This window comes from Anolis sagrei, chromosome 1 (assembly GCF_037176765.1).
Source record: "Anolis sagrei isolate rAnoSag1 chromosome 1, rAnoSag1.mat, whole genome shotgun sequence".
In the NCBI taxonomy this organism is placed as follows: domain Eukaryota; kingdom Metazoa; phylum Chordata; class Lepidosauria; order Squamata; family Dactyloidae; genus Anolis; species Anolis sagrei.
The window spans coordinates 240,617,987-240,640,714 of NC_090021.1; the positions used below are offsets into that span (position 1 = coordinate 240,617,987).

At 43.7% G+C, this 22,728-nt stretch overlaps 1 protein-coding gene across 2 annotated transcripts in view; it reads left to right on the plus strand.

The window, feature by feature from the left end:
* Positions 1 to 16,452: 16,452 nt before the first annotated feature.
* DRD4 (dopamine receptor D4) overlaps positions 16,453 to 22,728 on the plus strand; it is a 59,341-nt gene continuing 53,065 nt past the window's right edge. For both annotated transcript variants that reach the window (XM_060769418.2, XM_060769410.2), the window contains exon 1: positions 16,453 to 17,851. In XM_060769418.2, coding sequence (XP_060625401.1) covers positions 17,582 to 17,851 — 270 coding nt within the window. In that variant the 5' untranslated portion in view covers positions 16,453 to 17,581. The remainder of the gene's footprint in view (positions 17,852 to 22,728) is intronic.

Below are 22,728 nucleotides of genomic sequence, written 5' to 3' on the forward strand. Positions count from 1 at the left end.
AATCTACAGTTTAGCCAGAAAAATTGAAATCATAAGAAAAGTGGAGTCTGCCTTCAAGTGATCTTCTGAAAAATCAAAAGGTTTTTTTTTACTTATACAAGGCACACAAAACCTGAATGTTCATTTCAAACGTGCATATTATTTGTATTGTCGAAGGCTTTCATTGCCGGAATCACTGGGTTGTTGTAGGTTTTTCAGGCTATATGACCATGTTCTAGAAGCATTCTCTCCTGATGTTTCACCTGCATCTATGGCAAGCATCCTCAGAGATAGTGAGGTCCTCACTACCTCTGAGGATGCTTGCTATAGATGCAGGTGAAATGTCAGGAGAAAGCTTCTAGAACAGTGGTTCTCAACCTGGAGTCCCCAAATGTTTTTGGCCTTCAACTCCCAGAAATCCTAACAGCTGGTAAACTGGCTTGGATTTCTGGGAGTTGTAGGCCAAAACACCTGGGGACCCACAAGTTGAGAACCACTGTTCTATAACATGGCCATATAGCCCAAAAAACCTACAACAACCCAGTACATATTGTATTTTTTAATCAAATGCTGTCTGAAAACTATTGCATTGCTATTTCTTTTGAGGTGCAGGAATCTACCTCTATACTTTCCATGCTATTTCATCCTCTGGTACTAAATTTTCTATTAAAAAAATAATGCCTAAGGAACATGTCTACTTCACTAGCTGAAGTACACTTGTACTAGTAAATAATTTAAAATAGCTACAGTTCAATGTAAGCATGGAGTAGAATCATAGAATCATAGAGTTGAAAGAGACCTCGGGGGCCATCCAGTCCAACCCCCTACCAACAAGCAGGAAAATCACATTCAAAACGCCCCTGACAGGTGGCCATAATCCTTACCATTCAGAGAAGGCAAAAAAAAAAAAACCCACAAATTTTTAACAATCATTTAAAGTTTGACACAGTCTGCATGCCACAACCCACACGTAGGAGAGTGTTCCAGCAGGTGGGTCCCACCATTAAGAAGACCTCAGCTATGATGTTGCTTCATGGAATTTTATTAATTCTGAAATAATAATTAAAGAAAGTCATTCAGCAGAATCCGGTGGCGCAGTGGTTTAAAGCCCTGTGCTAGCAGGACTGAAGACCGACAGGTCGCAGGTTCGAATCCCGGGAGAGGCGGATGAGCTCCCTCTATCGGCTCCAGCTCCTCATGCGGGGACAAGAGAGAAGCCTCCCACAAGGATGACAAAACATCAGAAATCATCCGGGCGTCCCCTGGGCAACGTCCTTGCAGACGGCCAATTCTCTCACAACAGGAGCGGTTGCTCCTGACACGACAAAAAAAAAAAAAAAAGCAGAATTGTCATCTTAAACATTGCTGGGGAAATGCTCTTGAAACTTCTTCTTTTTCATATATTGAAAAAGAAATTGAATGAGTAAAATAGGAAAACAAACATGGTCAAAGCCAAACAGTGGCTGGGGTAATAAAGTGCATTCAGTGTATTGTTGCATAAAGATTGCTGCCTTGTAAATAGCAAGTGGTCATTAATCATAGTTCCATTAATGTGACTTGATTAATATATTGCTGACTTATTGGGAAGTCATTTAAATATTAACAGCACGCGGATCTGCTTCCAAAGGACCAACTCTTTGAAAAGAGGTAAACAGCAAGTGCATGGCATATATGCTATACTCTTAGAAGATACTGGGAAATGTTCAGATAAGCTCCCATATGATTCCCAAACAACTGTAAATATTAGTTATATCTGAAATATTCATGTATTTCAATAATATCTATGAATAAAACTGCATATAATCTGTAAACTTCCCCCAACAAATATCTATCCTACAGACCAGATACTTTGGACTGGTAAATCAGATTTGCACATTCCTAGAATTGCACATCACTCTTTCTGACACATTAACCTCTCAAACCAGCATCTGAATGTAGTAGAAGTAGTAATAATAATAACTTTATTTTTGTATCTTGTCACCATCTCCCCAATTTAACACTGTAAAATTCATAAAACAACATCATAAGACAGTATAAAACAAACCATCGAAAAAGCAACCAATAGCCTAATATAGTAAACAATTAATGAGCTGAGGCGGATGTACCAATGGAGGGCTCAGTAAGGTATCTTTAAAAGGACCTATCTAGATAGCATTCAGGCCACTGAAGAAAATATTAAAGGAATGACAGAAACAGGAACCAATCACTACAATTTGCCTTTACCAGATGTAACTATATAAAACTGCCAGGAAGTGCTAGATCAGAGTTGGAAATCATGTATCTCCCCAGATATAATTGGACTGCAGCTCACAGTAGCCTTAGCCAGCACAGACAATAGTAAGAATTGTTGGGAGGTATGTATATTCCAACAACATCTGGAGGGCCACATCATTTCCATCCTGTCGTAAGAAGAAAGTAATTGTATTTTTGAACAGAAACATTGCTTTAACTCTTGGTGTGTAGGTGTTGGTTATGGTTACTTTGTATAGCAACAGATGACCTCTTTGCATAGTTAGCTGCTCATCTATTTTACCTCGTTTCCCCCTTGTTTTTGAGTGAGGCTTTAGCAAGCTGTCACGCTTTTGTTGTTGTTGCAAATTTACTTGCTCTGTGCCCTAAGTTGACACTGCATTCGTTTTTCTATACCCATGGTAACTATCCTAAAAAGAACATCCATGCCAGGGCGGGGAAAGGAAAGGATAAAAAAAGCAATAAAATATACATCTTTTTAAAAGGATAAAACATTTCTTGAGACAATTTCAGAAAAGTATGCTTTTAACTGGAGTGACACAACAATCTGGAAAATATCATTTAGAGGATTTGTTCCAATTCGCAATCTGCTGGTACTCTGTCTCCCTGTAATCTGCAGCAACAAGACAATGTTGTTTGGGTTAAGCTCTATTATGAGTTTAGAGGATGACATGGAAATAGTACATTCAAGCATATTTGAAACTGAGGTATACCTGCATCATCCTTTCAAAGTTGCTGCTGGTTTTAAAAGCACTAATTTAGACTGAGATGCTTTTCTTAAAAGCTCAGCCTTGGTTAGTGCTTCAGTGGGAGAACCACCAAATAAATCCCAGGTGTTGTAGGCTATATTTCAGAGGAAGGAACTGCCAAATCTACCTCTGAGTATTTATTGACTTTGAAAACTCTATGGAGTTCATAAGGCTGCTGTAACTTGACAGGTGTTTTGAAGGGACAAACGCACAAACATGAGCTATTGGGTGGCAGCATCGAAGACCACAACCTGTGCTATCGTATGGCTCTTGTATACAAACCATGTCCACCTGTTCAGGCCCACTTACACAAAATGCAATGTAACCCATATTGCATAAGTTTTAGGAGTTTTGACACTCAAGAGTGATCCTTAAGTCACAAGGCACCCTGGGTTCTGCTCTTACCTGCCATGAAATAAGTAGCTATGTAAAATCCGGCTCAACAAGGAGTCCCTGTGTTGGGGAAAGAAAGCATAAATAATCATAGAATCATAGAGTTGGAAGAGACCTCAGGGGCCATGCAGTCCAATCCCTTGCCAAGAACCAGGAAAATCACATTCAAAGTACCCCCAACAGATGGCCATCCAGTCTCTGCTTGAAAGCATCCAGAGAAGGAACCTCCACCACACTCTGGGACAGAGAGTTCCACTGCTGAACAGCTCTCACAGCTAGGAAGTTCTTCCTCGTGTTCAGGAGGAATCTCCTGTCCTGTAGTTTGAAACCATTGTTCTGCATCCTAGTCTCCAGGGAAGCACAAAACAAGGCTGTTCCCTCCTCCCTATGACTTCCCCTCACATATATAAAGAAACAGTGTAATATAGACCATTGTTGTGAAACGCTTGTTCTTGTTGTTGTTGCTATTGTTGTTGTGTGCCTTCAAGCTATTCCTCACCTATGGCAAACCAACTACAATGTTCTCTTGGCAAGATTTGTTCAGAAGAAGAGGTTTGTCATTGCCTTCCTCTGCAGCTCAGAAAGTGTAAATTGTCTAAGGTTACCTAGTGGGTTTGCATGGCTGGGTAGGGATTCAAAACCTGGTCTTTAGAGTCATAGTCCAGTGCTCAAACCACTACACCGTGCTGGCCCTAATTGATCTGAATCTACTAATTTGACGATCTCAGACAATGTAACTGATCTGGGAAACCCTCCATGGCTGAAAATGTAGTGACTGACATTCCCTGAGGACCCAGATCTCCTGTGTAAAATGTGGCATTCCTTCTCATCTGCCATTCCTTCTGCTTTTTGTGATAGCAATGTTGGAAGGGTTCTTGATGGATCCAAGACACTTTGTGATGAGTGTGAGAACTCAAGCTTCTCCTAAAACTGGTTTAAGTCTTCATCAACTGTAAAGCTGTAAGGATTTATGGCTCATCTAGGTCATTACCATCTCTCACCCTTACAGGCAAGGCAGACAGCTCTGCTTTAAACACAACAAATCAACAGATTGCCATGTGTGCTCAGACGGCACAATCCAGTGGAGAGTTAATCATGTCTAAGAGCATTAATTTCAAAAGGTCTGAAAATGTTGAGGCTTCTGCTGCATTTTAGCCTTGTTTTTAATCTGTCACCCAGTAAAAAGGGATGTCTTTGTTTTCTGCATAGCAAGCAATTCCAAATTGGAACTACTGAATTTTAGGAGAAATTAAATGATCAGCTTTGTGAACTTACAATGGTCACAATGGAAGTTGCTGAAATATAGTGAAGTCCCTGTACCCATGGGGTATATGATAAAAACCACCCATCGATATCTGAAACCATGGATAATAAGTAAAGGTAAAGGTTTTCCCTGACATTAAGTCTAGTTGAGTCCAACTCTGGGGGTGGTGCTCATCTCCATTTCTAAGCCGAAGAGCCAGCATTGTCAGTAGACACCTCAAAGGCTATGTGGCCAGCATGACTGCATGGAGCACTGTTAGCTTCCTGTCAAGATGGTACCTATTGATCTACTCACATTTGTATTTTTCAAAGTGCGACGTTGGCAGAAGCTGGGCCTAACAGCAGGAGCTCACCCCGCTCCCCAGATTTGAACTCCAAACCCTTTGGTCAGCAAGTTCAGCAGCTCAGTGGTTAAACTCCACTGTGCCACCAAGGGGCCAATGGATAATAGTGGACATTAGATTCTGACTATAGTTGGATCAGAAGCATAACATAGAATTACAATTAAGAATCTATAGACAACCATAAACATTGGTTTGGAGTGTGGGTAAATGATGCCATGGATACTGAATCCACAGATAAAGGACTGTATTTAATTCAAAATTTCCCTTAAAACTCTAGGGAAGAACTTCCACATTTTCATTAAATCCTTTCATATTTTTCCTACTATTGCAAAATTTTCAAGAGAATAATGTTTTTGTAGACCAGCCAATTTTACAAGATTTTACATGGGTCTGTATATGATGTGAATGGAACCTAAGATTTTAAGAGGTCAGAAGTAATGTTGAAAAAAAAAAACCTTTTCTATAGCAGCTAGCACTTTCCTTGTGAGTAGGGCAATGAATTTGCTCTCGATTTTAATCTGAAACTTAAAGGTGCTATCCAATATACTAAATTTATTTTGAGGCTAGGGTTTAGCTTCTTGGGCATTACTATAAAGCCTTGTCAAATCAACTTCTCACTCCTGATGTGGATGTCACCAGCCATCACTCATCCACTCTGCCCTGTGACCTTCCTTCACGAAGTATGCAACAGAGGAAGAGAGGCCTTCTGGCCTTTGAACCAGCTCAGGCTCATGTGGTACAGACACCAGACAAAGCATAACACAAAGGTGAGGATAAGTTTTGTAAGGCTGTTGAGTGGCTTAGTTAGAAGCCCAGATAGGCTGACTTTAAGGCTGAAAAGCATTTTCTGAAAAGCTCTGAATAAAGCTGTGTAGCACAGAGTGATCTTTTCAGCAAATAGCTTGGAAATGGGCCACTTGAGAAATGAGTGACAGAAGAGTCAAGCTTTGTACTCATCCCTACCTCTTACAGAACACAGGCAGTACATTAATTTGCCACAACACAATTTTCTCCATATCATTTTCCCCTCCAAGGTAGCAAGTGAAGGATTCTTCCCATGAGGCTTACTTGAGCTTAGGAGGCTTTAGGTGCTATTTCCTATAGTGTGATATTCTTGATGTTTCTGGTTTCACATTCAAAAGAAGCATTTCAATTTGATCACCCATTTCTATATACATAGAAAGTGATGCCTTTACACTGAGTACCCCAAATGGACTATTACTATTCCCTGCCTCTCACCATCTTTCACTTCCTAAACAGTAAACAGTGGGATGGTGGTGGTTGAATTATTATTATTATTATTATTATTATTATTATCTGCAGTTCATTATCTTTTTGGGTCAGTTCAAAGAAATCCAGCACTCTTAACACGGATGCAATATTGATTCCTTTCCATACTCTTCTCAAACTACCACACAGTTTTACTCAATTTGTACACCATCTGAGTATCATTAGGAGCTGGTTATGCCAAAGGTAATATGCAGGCATTACTTGTAAGATTTCAGGTTAAATATTTACTCATAACTTTTGTCTAGAAATGCTAGATTTCAACAATAAATGGAATTTAACAGAATTGTAGTCATTATAGAAAAGGGCTTTTAAAAGGGGCATCAAAACTAAACAAATTTCTCACTAATTGTTTGTTTACTGCCATTTTCAAGTCCACAGTTATATAAAATGAAGGTGAAGATATCTTCTCCACCATGTTATTTTTACATCAAGAAATTCTTAATCCAAATCATTACTTTTTTATCAGACTACCTAACAACAAAAGAAGGCTATCGTAAAACAAAAGAATGCCGTGTAATTCAGGAAGAAGCATACTACATGGCAAATATTGGTTGGATTTGATAAACAGTATTGATTCCAATTAGAGAGGGAGATTTTGTGGCTGGAACTTTGCTCCAACATCTGTCAGCACAAGATGTTCAGTCCCTCCATGGATTCAAAGTTGACACTTCAGTTGGGAAGTATTCTTATCACCAGATGTACCCATCCCCCCCAAAAGGATCAACAAAACAACATGGTTTTGCCTTGTTAATTAAATTATTATTTAAATATGCAGGAGCACCAGGCTATTTGAAGGACTGTATTTTTCTACATGAGTCAATCTGAGCTCTAAGATTTGAAGGCAAGGCACTTCTGTCTTGCCAACTTCACAGGTACAACAGGTGGGAACACAGAACAAGGTGTCCACACTTTGGAGTTTCCTCCCTGGGAAAATTAGGACTTCTTTGTTTTCCTTGCAGTTACAGGTTAAGACCTTTCTCTTCAAGCAAGCTTTTGGAAACAGATTTTAAGAACAACTGTACTGGTTTTAATCTGATTTAATGTAAGATTTCAGATTTGTTTTCATTATGTTATTTAATTTTGTTTCAGTCTTGGTTTTATACTTATTTAACTATTGAAAAATAGGCTGTCCTATCTGTACTTCATGACCATTATGGTACAGTTAAGAAAAACTAACTGCCAAATGCTTACCCAATTTTTAACTGTGCTAACTATGTGAGATGTTTTATTGTTGACCATACTTTTTAATGTATCTGTTTAGTAATTAGGTGTTCTATGTTTTTATCTTGATATTTAATTGTATATGATTATAATAATGCTGTCATTATTTCATATTATGTTTATTGCTGTAATGTTTTGGTATATGCCGGGCACTGAATATTTGCCTTTGTATGTGTAAACTGCCCTGACTCCCCCAGGGGAGATCTAAAAATAAAGATTTATTATTTGTTGTTGTTCATTCATTCAGTCGTTTCCGACTCTTTGTGACTTCATGGACCAGCCCATGCCAGAGCTCCCTGTCGGCCGTCACCCCCAGTTCCTTCAAGGTCAATCCAGTCACTTCAAGGACTTATTATTATTATTATTATTATTATTATTATTATTATTATTCCTCAAATGCATCTAAGGAAGCAGATTTTGGATTTGAGAACGCAAACCCCAAAACCTGAAGTGGACCTGCCATATTTTAAAGAAAGCATTAAAATAGGAGTAGGAAACATGTGGTTCATTGAATCCATTCTGTGTCCATTTGTCTCCACTGTCTGTCCAAAAGCCAGGACCAGTTTCCATTGAACACACAACTATTAAAATGCCTTAACAAAATGCCTTTCTCCAGACTAAAGATTGCACAAAAGCTATTGTATGAATACTCTCAGGAACATTTATGTCCATTGTACAGATCTCTCTCTGGAAAAAGAAGCAATTTGTGTCAGTAATCCAGATTTATCAGCTGTATAAGCACCATTTTCCCATCATGTGTTCTGACCGATCCAAGCTGAATGGCAGAAGGTCATGACCCAAAAGGGCTTTGTTGGTTATTGTTTTTGTGCAGGGATTTTAAATGCCCAAAGATTTTGGCCTTCCATAGGTAAAGAAAAGGAACGTTTTTTGTATTGACTTAACAAAAGACACTGCTCTGAACATGACAAAATCCCCTCATAATACTCAAGAACTCTGGGTCATCAGGTGAAATTCACTGGTAGGAGATGCTGTCCTTCTTTACACATCAAATGATTTATTTTATGTTGTTTCCAAATAATGTGGAGGTGGCCGCTGCTTTAGAGTCACTGTCAAATATAGGCACGGTTAAAACTAGTTTAAACAAATCAAGTGTCTTTCTAGAAAGGATTTCACCCCCTATTTATTTAGGTAGTTGATTAAATGTCCTTTGACCAGTAGCTGGCCACTTGAAGTGCCTCTGGTGTTGCTGCAAGAAGGTCCTCCATTGTGCATGTAGCAGGGCTCAGGTTACATTGCAGCAGGTGGTCTGTAGTTTGCTCTTCTCCACAATCGCATGTCATGGATTCCACTTTGTAGCCCCGTTTCTTAAGGTTGGCTCTGCATCTCGTGGTGCCAGAGCACAGTCTGTTCAGCGCCTTCCAAGTTGCCCAGTTTTCTGTGTGCCCAGGGGGGAGTCTCTCATTTGGTATCAGCCATTGATTGAGGTTCTGGGTTTGAGCCTGCCACTTTTGAACTCTCGCTTGCTGAGGTGTTCCAGCGAGTGTCTCTGTAGATCTTAGAAAGTGATTTCTTGATTTAAGTCATTGACGTGCTGGCTGATATCCAAACAGAGGATGAGCTGGAGATGTCACTGCCTTGGTCCTTTCACTATTGGTTGCTACTTCCTGGCGGATGTCAGGTGGTGCAATACCGGCTAAACAGTGTATTTTCTCCAGTGGTGTAGGGCGCAGACACCCCGTGATAATGCGGCACGTTTCATTAAGAGCCACATCTACCGTTTTAGCGTGGTGAGATGTGTTCCACACTGGGCATGCATACTCAGCAGCGGAGTAGCATAGCGCAAGGTCAGATGTCTTCACTGTGTCTGGTTGTGTTCCCCAGGTTGTGCCAGTCAGCTTTCGTATGATATTATTTCTAGTGCCCACTTTTTGCTTGATATTCAGGCAGTGCTTCTTGTAGGTCAGGGCATGGTCCAGAGTGACTCCCAGATATTTAGGTGTGCTGCAATGCTCCAGTGGGATTCCTTCCCAGGAAATCCTCAGAGCTTGGGATCCTTGTCTGTTCTTAAGGTGAAAAGCACATGTCTGTGTTTTAGATGGATTAGGGATCAGCTGGTTTTCCCTGTAATAGGCAGTAAGAGCACCTAGGGCTTCGGAGAGCTTCTGTTCAACCATCTCAAAGCTACCTGCTTGAGCAATGATGGCACTATCATCAGCATAGATGAAACTCTCTCTCCCTTCTGGCAGTGGCTGTGAGCCCGAGCACAGCGGGGGGCCCCGCCTTCACATTGGTGTGAACTGCAGCGGGTAGTTCCGCAGTTCCAGGGTCAAGTTTTTGGGAGCAGCAGATGGAATGTGCCCCAGCAGCCAGTTCAAAAGCGGGAATGCCTGCAACTTCTTCTTGCTTTCCCCTTTCCATTACTTAGCATCATTTCCTTAATAAAGACACTTGAAACTTGCAAATTTTTATCTTTCCGCTCGCTACTTATGTATCCTTCTATGCCTCAGACTAACCAAACTGACAATAAACCTTTTCCTGGGCTCCGGAGGGCCGTGAGCTCGCGGGAGGCGCCTCCAGGTGCTTCCGAGACCCCGAATCTGTGTTCGCTTAGATCGCGGATACTGAAACCGCCATTTTGGACCCCAGTAACCACTAAAACAATAACATGGCGGATTGGCGCCGTTCTAATTTTGTATTTTTCTGCTATAAATTCTAAGACTAACTGCCGTCTTGGTTTTCTCGTTTTGGGCTCCTTCACCCGGGGAAAATTAGTTTTAAGTATTTTATCTTGCAGAGAAACAGCTGATTGTCAATTGACTGGGTTTTCCGCTCCTCCGCGGCAGCGCTCGCTCCCGCTTGGATCCAAACAGCCAGGGACCCACTGCGGCCACCCGCAGGAGTCCCGGCAAGGCGGCCAGGCCTGGACCCTGGCCCCTGCTCAGGGAAGTGTAGTTTCCCAAAGGACATTGCCCCACCATTTGCAGTTTGGAAAACCTCTTCGGACTCTTTTGCCCTCACTTATTGACTTTCTGCCTTCTTGTCTTGGACTGTTTCCCTGCCACATTTCTGGACACAACCCTCAGACCGAGCTTGCCTGGAAGGACAAGCAGCCTCAGCCTACGTGTGCCTTCACCAAGAAGACTATGATTTCAACAAGAATGATATACATTATTATTGTTTTCTTTTAATAAACTTTCGCTGGGGTTGGGGATGGGATTTGCCGTATGAAATGTATAAGATATATGAAATATGTAATGGAATGAAATATGCCTTGGTTCCCCTCCCCGCTTTTCCCCTCTGACCCTTTTGCCCCAAAAGGAATGTGACCCAAGGATTACTGCGACAGGGAGGAAATCCTTTGTCCTTCCAAGACCATCCATATTTACATTTGCATGGGCCCATGATTGATCCCATCTCGAGGCTTATTTTCAGAGCAGACAATAAGATAAGAGATAGGTCAACGAAACTCAGGAAGAAGGATTGATTAACTCAATTTCTGGTATCTGTTGATCCCCCTTGATACAAAGAAGACTCAGGTCCCTTTTGTTTACAAGGCTCCGAGGTCCAGTGCCATCAATAGCCCTTTTCCTCCACCTTTTCATGCTTCCTCCCAAATCCAATCATATACCGGGAAACTCATTGTTTCCCTTGTCTACCACCCCGCAGATAAGAACAAAGGCCAAATGACAGCTGGCGGACGCCCCCTGGGCATCCCATTTCCCCTGAGCTGTCAAGCTTCGTCCCGCCTCCTGGCTGCTGATTGGACCATCTTCGGAGGCGCTAGGAAGGCACCGATTGGCCCCCTTGAGGCGGCAACGCTCGCTGATTGGTTGAGAGGCGGGTCTTACAGCCAAGCCTCCTCCCAGCTGTTCCGGGGCCAGCCAATCAGGGCAAAGCCGGCTAGCAGAGGGCGGGCGGGATTTTCAAACTGTTTTTCCTTTGTTCTGACTGTATAAAAATGCCGGAAAATCTTTGTACTGCATGCTTGTATGTGAACTATCACTGCAATCGCATCCTTTTCAGCTGAATCGCAGAAATAAACGCTTCGGTCACTGGATACCTCTTCAGCCTCTGGTGAGATTAATTCTTAAAACTCTTGCGCTTTGGATTGGCTTTCGCTGGCTGCTCACCGAGGTCAAAGACCCCTTTAGCGGTCTTCAGGGATCTCCCCCACTGGGAGAGCCCCACAAAAGAGCTCGATATCAGCTGGTCATTTGTGTAAATGTTGAACATTGATGGAGCAAGCATGCTCCCCTGAGGCAGGCCATTCTTCTGTTTCCGCCATCTGCTTCTTTGGCTCTGGAACTCAACAAAAAAGCTCCTGTTTTGTAGCAGGTTTCCTATGAGGCGGGTGAGGTGGTAGTCCTTTGTGATATTATACATTTTTCTCAGGAGGAGGCAATGGTTTACCCCCTATTAATATATTAAAAGTATTCCATCTCAGCAAGACATTCAGCATTCTGGATTGCCATTTGGACCGGAGAACCCTCCAGGACTTTGTTTTCTTCTAAAGACTTATTTTATGCATCTTTTCATAGTTTTAAAAAGTAGATTGCTTTCATCCACATTATACATGACTTATTTATTCAGAATGGAGACTACCACACATTTGACCTGCCTTTCCATGGTTTCTACTGGAAACTAAAGATGTTTGGAGTTTATATCATTTTTTCATCCACAAATATTGCATAGCCAGCAAAAGGGAATTGCCAATAATCTAATCAGATTGAAGGCTTTGTGTTACCTCAGTAAGTATGCAGGAGACACTCTTTGAGTGTGAATACTGCAGTGATTTAATAATTACCAGCCAGATGTCCTTACTGGCAAAATTAATTAGCCAGTAGCAAAATGCTTCAGCAGATAGCTGTCCCAGAATTTTAAACAATCTTTCCTTACCATGAAAGTGGTAGACTCAGATTTAGTAACTTTTCTTAATATGTGGGGTTCTTGGTGGATTTACAGTGCAGGAGGCTACTTTTAGCCATGCAAAATCCAACTGTTCTTGATATTCATGGTATATGTATCATTATTTAGATTTCACTTTTCTAAACTTGTCACATCATATGGTTCTTCTCTTTCTCCTAATATTTGATACTGCCTAACTGAATAAAAAGTTTTGGAAAACTCCTGAGCTTGCACAGTTTTGTTCACTTCTTCAGACGTACTGAAATGGATGTGAAGAAGTAGATTGACATCCATGAAAGATCACGCTGAAACAATTACTGGGTTCCTTCAACCTCCTCCCCTTCCTTGTATGCACATTTTTGATACCTAATAAATAGTTATTAAATCTTCAAAAGAAGTATTACATGAAAAAAAATATTTATTTTCAGTCTGAATTTTATCTCCTCCAGATTTATTCCCTGGAGGTTTACTGGGTAGACATCTACTATGTTAATTTATTCCCACAACTTAAGGGAACCAGATATCGTACTTTGATAACATAGGAGCATATATGTGGGCCCAGACCACTACCAAATCCAGACCACTACCAAATCCATGATTATCCTGGTAGTTTTACATGACATTAGGCTGGATATAGTCATGTGATTCTGTCCAATCATATAACAGACTGCAGTATCTTCTGGAACAACTCAGGGTGCATCTACACTGTAGCATTAATACAGTTCACCATTTAATTGCAGTGGATCCATGCTATGGAGTCATGGGAGATGCAGTTGTAGGTCTTAAGCCTCCTCTGTCAAAGAGTCCTACTGCCTAACTCAGTGATTCTCAACCTGTGGGTCCCCAGATGTTTTGGCCTCCAACTCCCAATCACCCTAACAGCTGGTAAACGGGATGGGATTTCTGGGAGTTGTAGGCCAAAACACCTTGGGACCCACAGATTGAGAACCACTGGCCTAACTAAACTACAGCCCCCATGATCCCATTGAACCATGGCAGTTAAAGTGATTACAAACTGCATTAATTCTAAAGAGTAGTTGCACCCTGAGTTTCTTTGGAGTCAAATGTATGCTAATGTGGGGGAAATTATACACTCCAAAACCTGAACCTATTTGCCAGTGAATAGTTTGCCTTTCAACCATCTCAGAGTTGACTTGATAATATAGAAGCTGATATTTAGATAAATAAATAACAACCTGTGTTTCGATATATGGAGAAACATTTATTGGGTCTGTGTTGAATCAGCCTTACATGCAAACAAAAGATACAAAAATACACATCCGTTTTCTTGTAAACTGCAGAACTGAGTTAATATGATAAAGATTTCCTATACTGTACTTGGTTCAGTTATGAGTGAAAATGGAGACCATAATAAAGAAATTACATGAAGACTCAGACTTGGAAGGAGAGCATTGAAGAAAATAGACAAGATTCTGAAGTGTAAACACATATAATTAAGTACCAAAATCAGAATCATTCAGCACACAGGATTTCCAATTTCTATGTATGGTTATGAAAGCAGGAGGATGAAGAAAGCTGACAAAAAGAAAATCAACCTATCTGAAGAGTGGTGCTACAGAGAATTGTAAGGATACTGTGTACCACTAAAAAAGCAAAACAATGAGTCCAGAGTTTGAAACAGATGGATGCTGTCATACTTTGGGCATATGAGATCGTTGACACAAAGGAAAAGAATGACCATGCAAATCAATGGTTCCTAGAGCCATGGCCCTGACTTTGGAAGATCTGAGCAGGTCAGTTGATGACTCGGGATCTTTGAAGTCTCTCATTGAGAGAGTCATTATATGTTAAAGTCAGTTTGATAGCAGGAGTCTTTCCTTGCTTTTAAATGATGTTCATGTATGGCGCAATCTTAGAAGAACATCTATGAAAATGTCCTGACAGTACAGAAATAAAACTAGAGCACTGACCTTGTGCACATCATAACTAGGCCTTGTAAGTATTTTCTTAAAAACAATGAGCAGTGTTAAGACCAGCTACTTATAATGCCATCAGCCCTAACCAGCATAGCATAGCTTATGCTGGTTGGACTGAAGACTGACAGGTCGAAGGTTCAAATCTGAGTAGAGTATGGATGAGCTCCCTTTGTCAGTTCCAGCTCCCCATGCAGGGACATGAGAGAAGCCTCCCACAAGGATGATAAAACATCAGAGCATCTGGTCATCCCCTGGGCAATGTCCTTGCAGACAGCCAATTCTCTCTCACCAACAACGACTTGCAGTTTCTCAAGTTGCTCCTGACCCCCCCCCCCCCCCCCAAAAAAAGTCAGTTCTTGTGGGGTTTTTCGGGCTATATGGCCATGTTCTAGAGGCATTTCTCCTGACGTTTCGCCTGCATCTATGGCAAGCATCCTCAGAGGTGAGGTCCCAGTTCCAGCAGACCTCATCTCTGAGGATGCTTGCCATAGACGTCAGGAGAAATGCCTCTAGAACATGGCCATATAGCCCAAAAAAACCCACAAGAACTGAGTGATTCCAGCCATGAAAGCCTTCGACAATACATTTTTAAAAAAGCATAACCAATGATGGTATATTATGGGACAGCCAAAGTTGCCCATCTCTGCCCTACATAGAAGTGTGAAACCTCATTCCAAGAAATGACACTTCTATTATTTATTTATTTATTTATTGACTTAATTTACCCTATCTATACCCCACCTTTCTCTACCCCAAAGGGGACTCAAGGCGGCTTACATAGAGACAATTACTCAATGCCATAAACACATCCAATTCCAAAATTAAAATTAAAGATTAAAACTTAAGTTAAAATTAATACATATTAGACACCTAAAAACATTCCATTCCATTGTAGTCCAAGCCATTCCGTGGTCATTGTACATATTCCAAATCTGTTATTGCACTATTCTCCAAAAGCCTAATCCCACAGCCAAGTGTTTACTTTCCTTCTGAAGGCTAGGAGGAAGAGGGCTGATTTAATGTCATTGGGGAGGGAGTTCCATAGCCAAGGGGTCGCCACTGAGAAGGTCCTGTAGCTCCTCCCCACCAGTCGCATTTGCTCAGGGGGTGGGACTGAGAGCAGGGCCTCCCCTGATGATCTTAATCTCCAAGATGGTCCATAGGAGGAGGCATATTTGGACAGCTAAACTGGGCCAGAACCATTTACATCAGATTATCAGTTTTTTTTCAATAGTGATATAATAAGTGATATAATAACCTGTGTATATGTAGAATATATTTACAGCACAACATATAGTTTTCACTTTGTTATGCAGAGTTCATACACCTTGTCTCCACCTGGTGCCTCTGTTATTGGAACTTCTCTTTCCAGGTGGAATATTCTGCATTTAGTGCCAGGTGTCTTGTTATCTTCCCCCAGAAAACAATTGAAGCCCTCTGTCTTTCCCCCAGAGCTTGTTCCTGGGATTTGCTTTTTGTGTGATCCGCTTTGTACCGGTGTCACCTACGGAATTCTGCCTGGGATGCCATGAATGACTCAACACATCTGCTCCTTCCAACAGATGCATACGTTTCTGGGGGTGAATCTTCCCATGATGAAGGCAGTGGGGGTGGCGCCTTTCTCCCCCGGCAGGCGTGCAGCCCTCCCTCCCTCCCTCCCTCCCAGGGGCTCCGGGTGGATCCCACACTAGTTTGGAAACATGTGCTTGGAGGGCAGGAAGGGCACCAACTCCTCAGGTCGAACTGGTCTGGGACCAAGCCTTTGGACAGTAATTCCCAGGGCAATCAGTGAACACGGAATACTGGGTGGCTTCTGGACTATGCTCTTGGATTGCGCGGTGGTTTTGATCATTGGCTTTAAAGCTGAGGTGTTTTTAACTCTTTGGTTTTAATGTATATGTTTTGTATTGTTGTATGTTCGCATATGCGGCATCAACTTGTGCCGACTTGTAAGCCGCCCTGAGTCCCCTTCGGGGTGAGAAGGGACGGGTATCAATAGAGTCAATAAACTAGTCGCCTACACTAAGCGTGGGAGCTGCTCCATCCCATTTACCAGCAACCTTTTCTGGCCCTTAACCTATTAAATAGCTTGGCCTGACAAGACTTTGTGTGTGTGTGTGTGTGTGTCTGCCTCCTAACCTATTATTCCTTGGTCGGACAGACTTGTGTGTGCGTGTGTGTGTCAGGAGCGACTTGAGAAACTGCAAGTCGCTTCTGGTGTGAGAGAATTGGCCGTCTGCAAGGACGTTACCCAGGGGACACCCGGGTGGCTTCTCATGTCCCCACACGGGGAGCTGGAGCTGACGGAGGGAGCTCTCCCCGGATTCGAACCGCAGACCTGTTGGTCAGCAATCCTGCTGGCACAAGGGTTGAACCCATTGCGCCACACAGGTGACAGACTTAGTTAGGAGGGGAGCGCTCTAAGCAATGCCATGGCAATGTTCTTATGCGCGCCTTTGAGCCAATCCCGGATTTCTTGGCACGATTGGATCTGAGGGAGTTCTGAGGGACTTCCGCGAGTGGGACTCGAACCCGGTTCTATAGGAGACGCGCCCCGTGGGCAGGGGGTCTCTCCTTCCCAGGCCGAGTAGACCACCTCCACCCCGCCGTCTTGGGGCGCGTGCGACCTCTCTCTCTCTCTCTCTCTCTCTCTCCCTCCGCCGCGCGCTTCCCTCAAAGGTTCCTCCAGGAGGCACGCGACTTGGGCCCCGGCGCGCCTGCGGCTTACCCTTGACTCCCGCCCACCACGCGGCCGCAGAGATTTGGGCGCCAACTCGGTGGCTTTGCATGAGCGCCACCTCCGATGCTCTTCTTTCTTCCCAGCCTGGCTGTGAAGTTTGGCAGCGCCTGGCCAAGAGAGAGGAGAGCAGAGCCAGGGCTTCTCCCGCCTCTCCTTCGCTCTTCATCGCTTTCCTTTTTCTCGCCAGGCAGAGAGGAGAAGGAGCCCCAAGACACCCCCTCTCTCTGCCTCTCTCTCTCCCTCCCCTCTCCTCCTGAAGAGAGAGAGAGAGAGAGACCCCCGAGGGCTGCCTGGCACCTCTCCTCGGCTACATAAAGGGCTCGCATTGCGCAGAGAAGGGAGAGAGCTCTTTGAGGAGGAGGAGGAGGAGGAGGCAGCGGCGACGGCAAGTGGCCCCGCTTTCCTCATTCCTGAGCGGCATGGAGTGGGGCAGCCTGGGCGCCGCTTCTCCCACCCAAGGCTCCCGGGAGAGGAGAGCCTTTCCCCCCGCATGAAGGAGGAGGAGGAGGAGGCGGCGGCTCCGTGTCCCTAGAGCGGCGAGGGTGGGCCATGGGGTCCAACGGCACCGAGGGGGGACCCTCCAACGCCTCCACCCCCGCCGCCTGCCCCACGCCGCCCGCGGAGCCCGAGCACAACTTCGCCGCCCTGGCCTTCGGCGTCTTCCTCATCCTCTTCATCATCGGAGGGAACCTGCTGGTCTGCCTCAGCGTCTGCACCGAGAAGGCGCTCAAGACCACCACCAACTACTTCATCGTCAGCCTCGCCGTGGCCGACCTGCTCCTCGCCATCCTCGTCCTGCCCCTCTTCGTCTACTCCGAGGTAAGCGGCGCCCAGGCTCCGGGGCAAACTCCCGCCCTCCCTCCAGGCCTTTTGGGCTTCCACTCCGATTGGGGGAGTTGGAGTCCAAAGCTTCTGGAGGGCCCAAGGTGGCCCAAGCTGGCCCATCGCACAGTGCAGTTCCAACTGCATTCTATGGCACTCGATCAGGTATGGACACACCCAGTCCCGGGGCCGGATGCCACCACTTGGGCTCTAAGGTCGTCCTCTTTATCACCATCCTATCCTTCCTTCCTTTTCTCCTTCCTCCTTCCTTCTATCACTTGCTTGCTTCCATGCCTCCCTCTTTTTCCCTCCCTCCTTCCTTCCCTTCCACCCTTTCATCCTTCCTTCCCTCTTTCCTCCCTCCTTCCCTCTCTCTCTTTCTCCTTCCTTCCTTCCCTCCCTTTTGTCTTTCCTTCCTTCCCTCTTCCCTCTCTTCTTCCTCCGCTCTCTTTCTCCTTCCTTCTTTTCCCTTTGTCTTTTCTTCTTTCTCTCTTTCCTTCCTCCTTACCTCCCTCTTTCTCCCTCCCTCCTTCCCTTCCACCCTTTCATCCTTCCTTCCCTCTTTCCTCCTTCCTTCCCTCTCTTTCTCCTTCCTTTCTTCCCTTTTTTCTTTCCTTCTTTCTTCCCTCTCTCTCATTCTCCTTCCTGTCTTCCTTCCTTTTTTGTCTTTCCTCCCTTCTCTCTTTCCTTCCTTCCTCCTTCCCTCTCTCCCTTGCTTCCTTACCTCCCTCTTTCTCCATCTCCCTTCCTTCCCTTCCGCCCTTTTGTCCTTCCCTCATTCCTCCCCCTTCCCACCTCCCTTTCTCCTTCCTTCCTTCCATTTTTTGTTTTTCTTTCCTTCTCTCTTTCCTCCCCCCCCCCCTCCATCCATTCCCTTCCACCTCTTCCTTTTTTTCCATCCTTCTCTTCTTTCCTCCTTTCCTCCTGGGGGATGTTTAGCTGGGAGAAGAGAAGCTTAGAGAGGGAACTTGAGAACCATGTTTCAGCATTTCAAAGGGTATCTCCCACTGAGGAGGAGGGAGGGGGAAACTGACTTTCTGCTGCTCTAGAGACCAGGGCAAAAGGAGGCAATGGTTTCAAATGGCAGGGAAAGAGATTCAGAAGAATTTCCTGGAGAGTGGCATAGGTTGCATGGGAGTGTGGTGGAGTCTCCTTCTCTGGAGGCTTTTCTGCAGAGGCGTTCTGTCGGGAGTGTTTTGATTGTTCCTTCCTGCTTGGCAGGGGGTTGGACTGGATGGCCCTTGAGGGTCTCTTCCAACTCTAGGATTCTATATCAGGAGTAGGCAAAACAGGGTCTAACGGACTGTCCACCATCTCATCCTGATGAAGGCTAACCCCTTTGGGATCCAGACTTTTTCCATGTTTCTTTGACTTTCTGCTTCCAAAAGAGAAGAGGAAGAAGGGGGGGGGAAAGGGCAGGGAGGGGGCTTAGGGAGAACCCCCTCCCTCCCATCCCACCCACCCCACTCCACCCCACCAAGTAGTCCCAAAGTTAGAAAGTTTGCCCATGCCTGCACTAGATCCAACCTTCGGTTCTTCCCCGCCATCTTTTCTTTTCCAGGGTTACTTGGGACCGTTTGCATTGCCACCCTGCCTTTTAATTAATATATAAAAATAATATAAAGAAAAATGGAAGCCTAGAAAATACGGGGGTTTTTTACACCCATTTGGGAAGTATTGTTCATTCCTCCACAAAGTAAGGACAGTTAGATGCGACTAGTTCTGAAAAGGGAAAAACATACCTATTCGCAGTCATAGAATCATAGAGTTGGAAGAGACCACAAGGGCCACCAGTCCAAGCCCATTCTGCCAGGCTATCAAAGCACTCCCAATAGATGGCCATTCAGCCTCTTGTTAAAACATACTGCCAGAGGTGCAGAGTTAACCACGCGTACCCAACTGAGGCAACATATTTCACTGTCCAACAGCTCTTGATGTCAGGAAGTTCTCCCTAATGCTTAGGTGGAATATTTTTTCCTGCAGTTTAAATCCATTGCTCCCTGTCCTATGCTCCGGAGCTCAGAAAACAAACTTTCACCATCCTCAATGTGTCATTCTTTCAGATATTGAACCGTGGCTCTCATGTCCCCTCTCAGCTGTCTTTTCTTCAAGCTAAACATCCCCAGTCATTACATTTCTGAACAGCATAACTAGCTGGCTTTAATGGTTTAAGTGTTGGACTATCACTCTGGAAACTAGGATTCTTGTCCCCATTTAGCCATGAACACCCTCTGAGTGACTTTTGGCAAGTTACACTCTCTCAGCCTCAAAGAAAGGCAATGACAAGCCTCCTAGAAATAAATCTCCCCAAGAATATCCCATTATAGGTTCTCATTTTGTCATTGTATATCTTCAAGTCATTTCTAGCTCATCACAGGATTTCTGGGACTGAGAGTGTCTGTCATTCATGGTCTCCCATTGGGCTAGATCACAGTAAGTCAGAAATGATTTGAAGGCACACAACAAGTGCTCTCCTTTTAAACTACAGGAAAAGGGCTTTCACCTGAACATTAGGAAAAACATCCTGATGGTAAGCTGTCCTGGAATGGAGTCTCTTTCTGGGTGGCTATCTGTCAGGAGTGCTTTGATTGTGCTTTCTTGTGTGGCTGGAGGTTAGGCTGGATGGCCCTTTTTCTAGTTCTCAGAATCTTAGAACAAAACCCTGGGTCATAAATTTACAAGAAGGCTACAATATGACTCGAGGGTTCACAAAAAGAGCACCAGATTATTGTAGTGGCGCTGGACTAATGCTCAACTACTGTGCACATAGAAATTTATAAGGTTATTTTATTGGATGGTTGGATTGTTCAGAGTTTGGCAATTTGTTGGCATTTCATCAACCATTGCCAATAGTGGTTGCGATTGGTAGGGGTGATGGGAATTGCAACCCGAAAACACCAGGAGAAGTGCAAATGGGCCACTCTAGCACTTGCAGAACCATGGTGGTGCAGATAAGTGAATTTCAGCTTATGCACCATGTTATGTTTTAGTGCTGCCTAGGGAATGAGGTTAGAGAGTGCTGCATCTGCCAGATGGTTCTTCTTTGTACAGCTGTTTGAGATGCCCCCCCCCCCCCCCCGGCTCATTACTGGAATGTAAACTCTATATAGTCCTTGCATGGGAGATTGTCTTACATCACTGTAACATTTGGAGAAATTCAGGGTCATGTAACTGTTGATGTTGGGAATGCTATTTCACTGTTTTGGACTGTGTTGGGCATTGTTGCTTTAGATTGATGAGACCACTGTGGGCAGTGTAGTTTCTGATATCTTGGGAATCTGGGATGTTGTGTAGGTGCCAGTCATTCAGGGTTCAAACGGATGAAGTGCCACTTTATTTTGTCTTTTTTTCATATCAGGAGTGACTTGAGAAATTGCAAGTTGCTTCTGGTGTGAGAGAATTGGCCGTCTGCAAGGACATTGCCCATATCCCTATATGGGGAGCTCATGCTGACAGAGGGAGCTCAACCCACTCTCCCGGATTCAAACCACTGACCTGTCAGTCATCAGTCCGCCAGCACAAGGGTTTAACCCATTGCGCCATGGGGGCTCCTGTTTTGCTACTGAGATGAAGCTTACACCATGAGAGCTAGTAGGATCAGCAGAAATATCTGATATATATGCCATGAGGGCAACTATAGGGTTCAGAGTTGGTGAACCTCTTTTCCTGAGAAAGGCCCCTGGAGGTGTGCCTTGGAAACAAAGTGACTGTGTTGTTGCTTTCTTTCTCAGACCAGCCGAGTTCTACCAAAGCATTGCCGCACTTCAGTGCTGTTCTTGTTGTTTGAAATAAATCAGGAAACATTCCCACCATTTTTGTTGCAATTTATCACATAGCATGATCAATTCTTCCCCGTGTTCCCTACACTGATGATCAAAGTTCCCATTATAATTTAAATGAAACAAATGCCTGAGTGGTATTTGTTTAAGTAATTTGCTTTACAAGCTATAACCCACCAAGGTCCCAAAGAAAATAAAATAGAGCAGGTTAGGGCAGCCCGGGGGTGGGGTAGGGGGGAATCTGCAATTTGCTTCACATCAGGTTCAGTATAAAATGGACAAAAACAGCTGTGAAAAAAGCTGAAGTTTGCTGACCAGTCTTACATTTGTTAAAACTGAGTTTGGGATGTCCTCACTGTGAATATCAAGTTTGCTAAAATCAGCTCCTAATTTGATTTTGCATTCTAAAGCAAAACAAAAAATGAAACAAAAAACCACGAACAATGTAAAACGTTTGTTGAGGAGGTACCCAAGGTTGTTGAAGATTTGAACTCAGGCCCAAAACGTTGCTGAATTTGTCAATTTGGTCTCTTTAGATCACATGCTAATGTTCATGGCTTCATGTTCAGGCATGTAGATTTATGAAACCCATAAGGCAGCCAGAAAATCGCTTTAAATTGCAGTATAGTTATGTCAATTAAGAATGTTAAAAGCACTAGCTAAGAGCTAAGAGGCAAGGGAACAAGATATCTTGTTGTGTGTGTGTATAGAAAATGAGGTTTAGACTTAGCTGATAGTTGAATGAAAGGCTTCCCAAGAAGCACTGTGCTTGCAACGTTAAATTCAATAGAGTGAGAATGGTAGTATAATGCCATTCTGTTGAATTCACTTTGGATTCCAGGTTGTTGATTTTTTGGGGCACGGAGAGATGGGTTTTTTTGTTAATGTCTTTTTGTTAAGAATGTGACACTGGAAATGATGATGTTGATGACGGTGACAGGCTAAGCTCAGGAGAGCACCAAAATCAAAACATATAATAATAACAATAATAAAACTTTATTTATATACCGCTCTATCTCCCCGAGAGGGACTCAGGGTGGTTTCCAAGCAACATCACCAAAAAATACAGAGTAAACAGCATAACATAAAATTAAC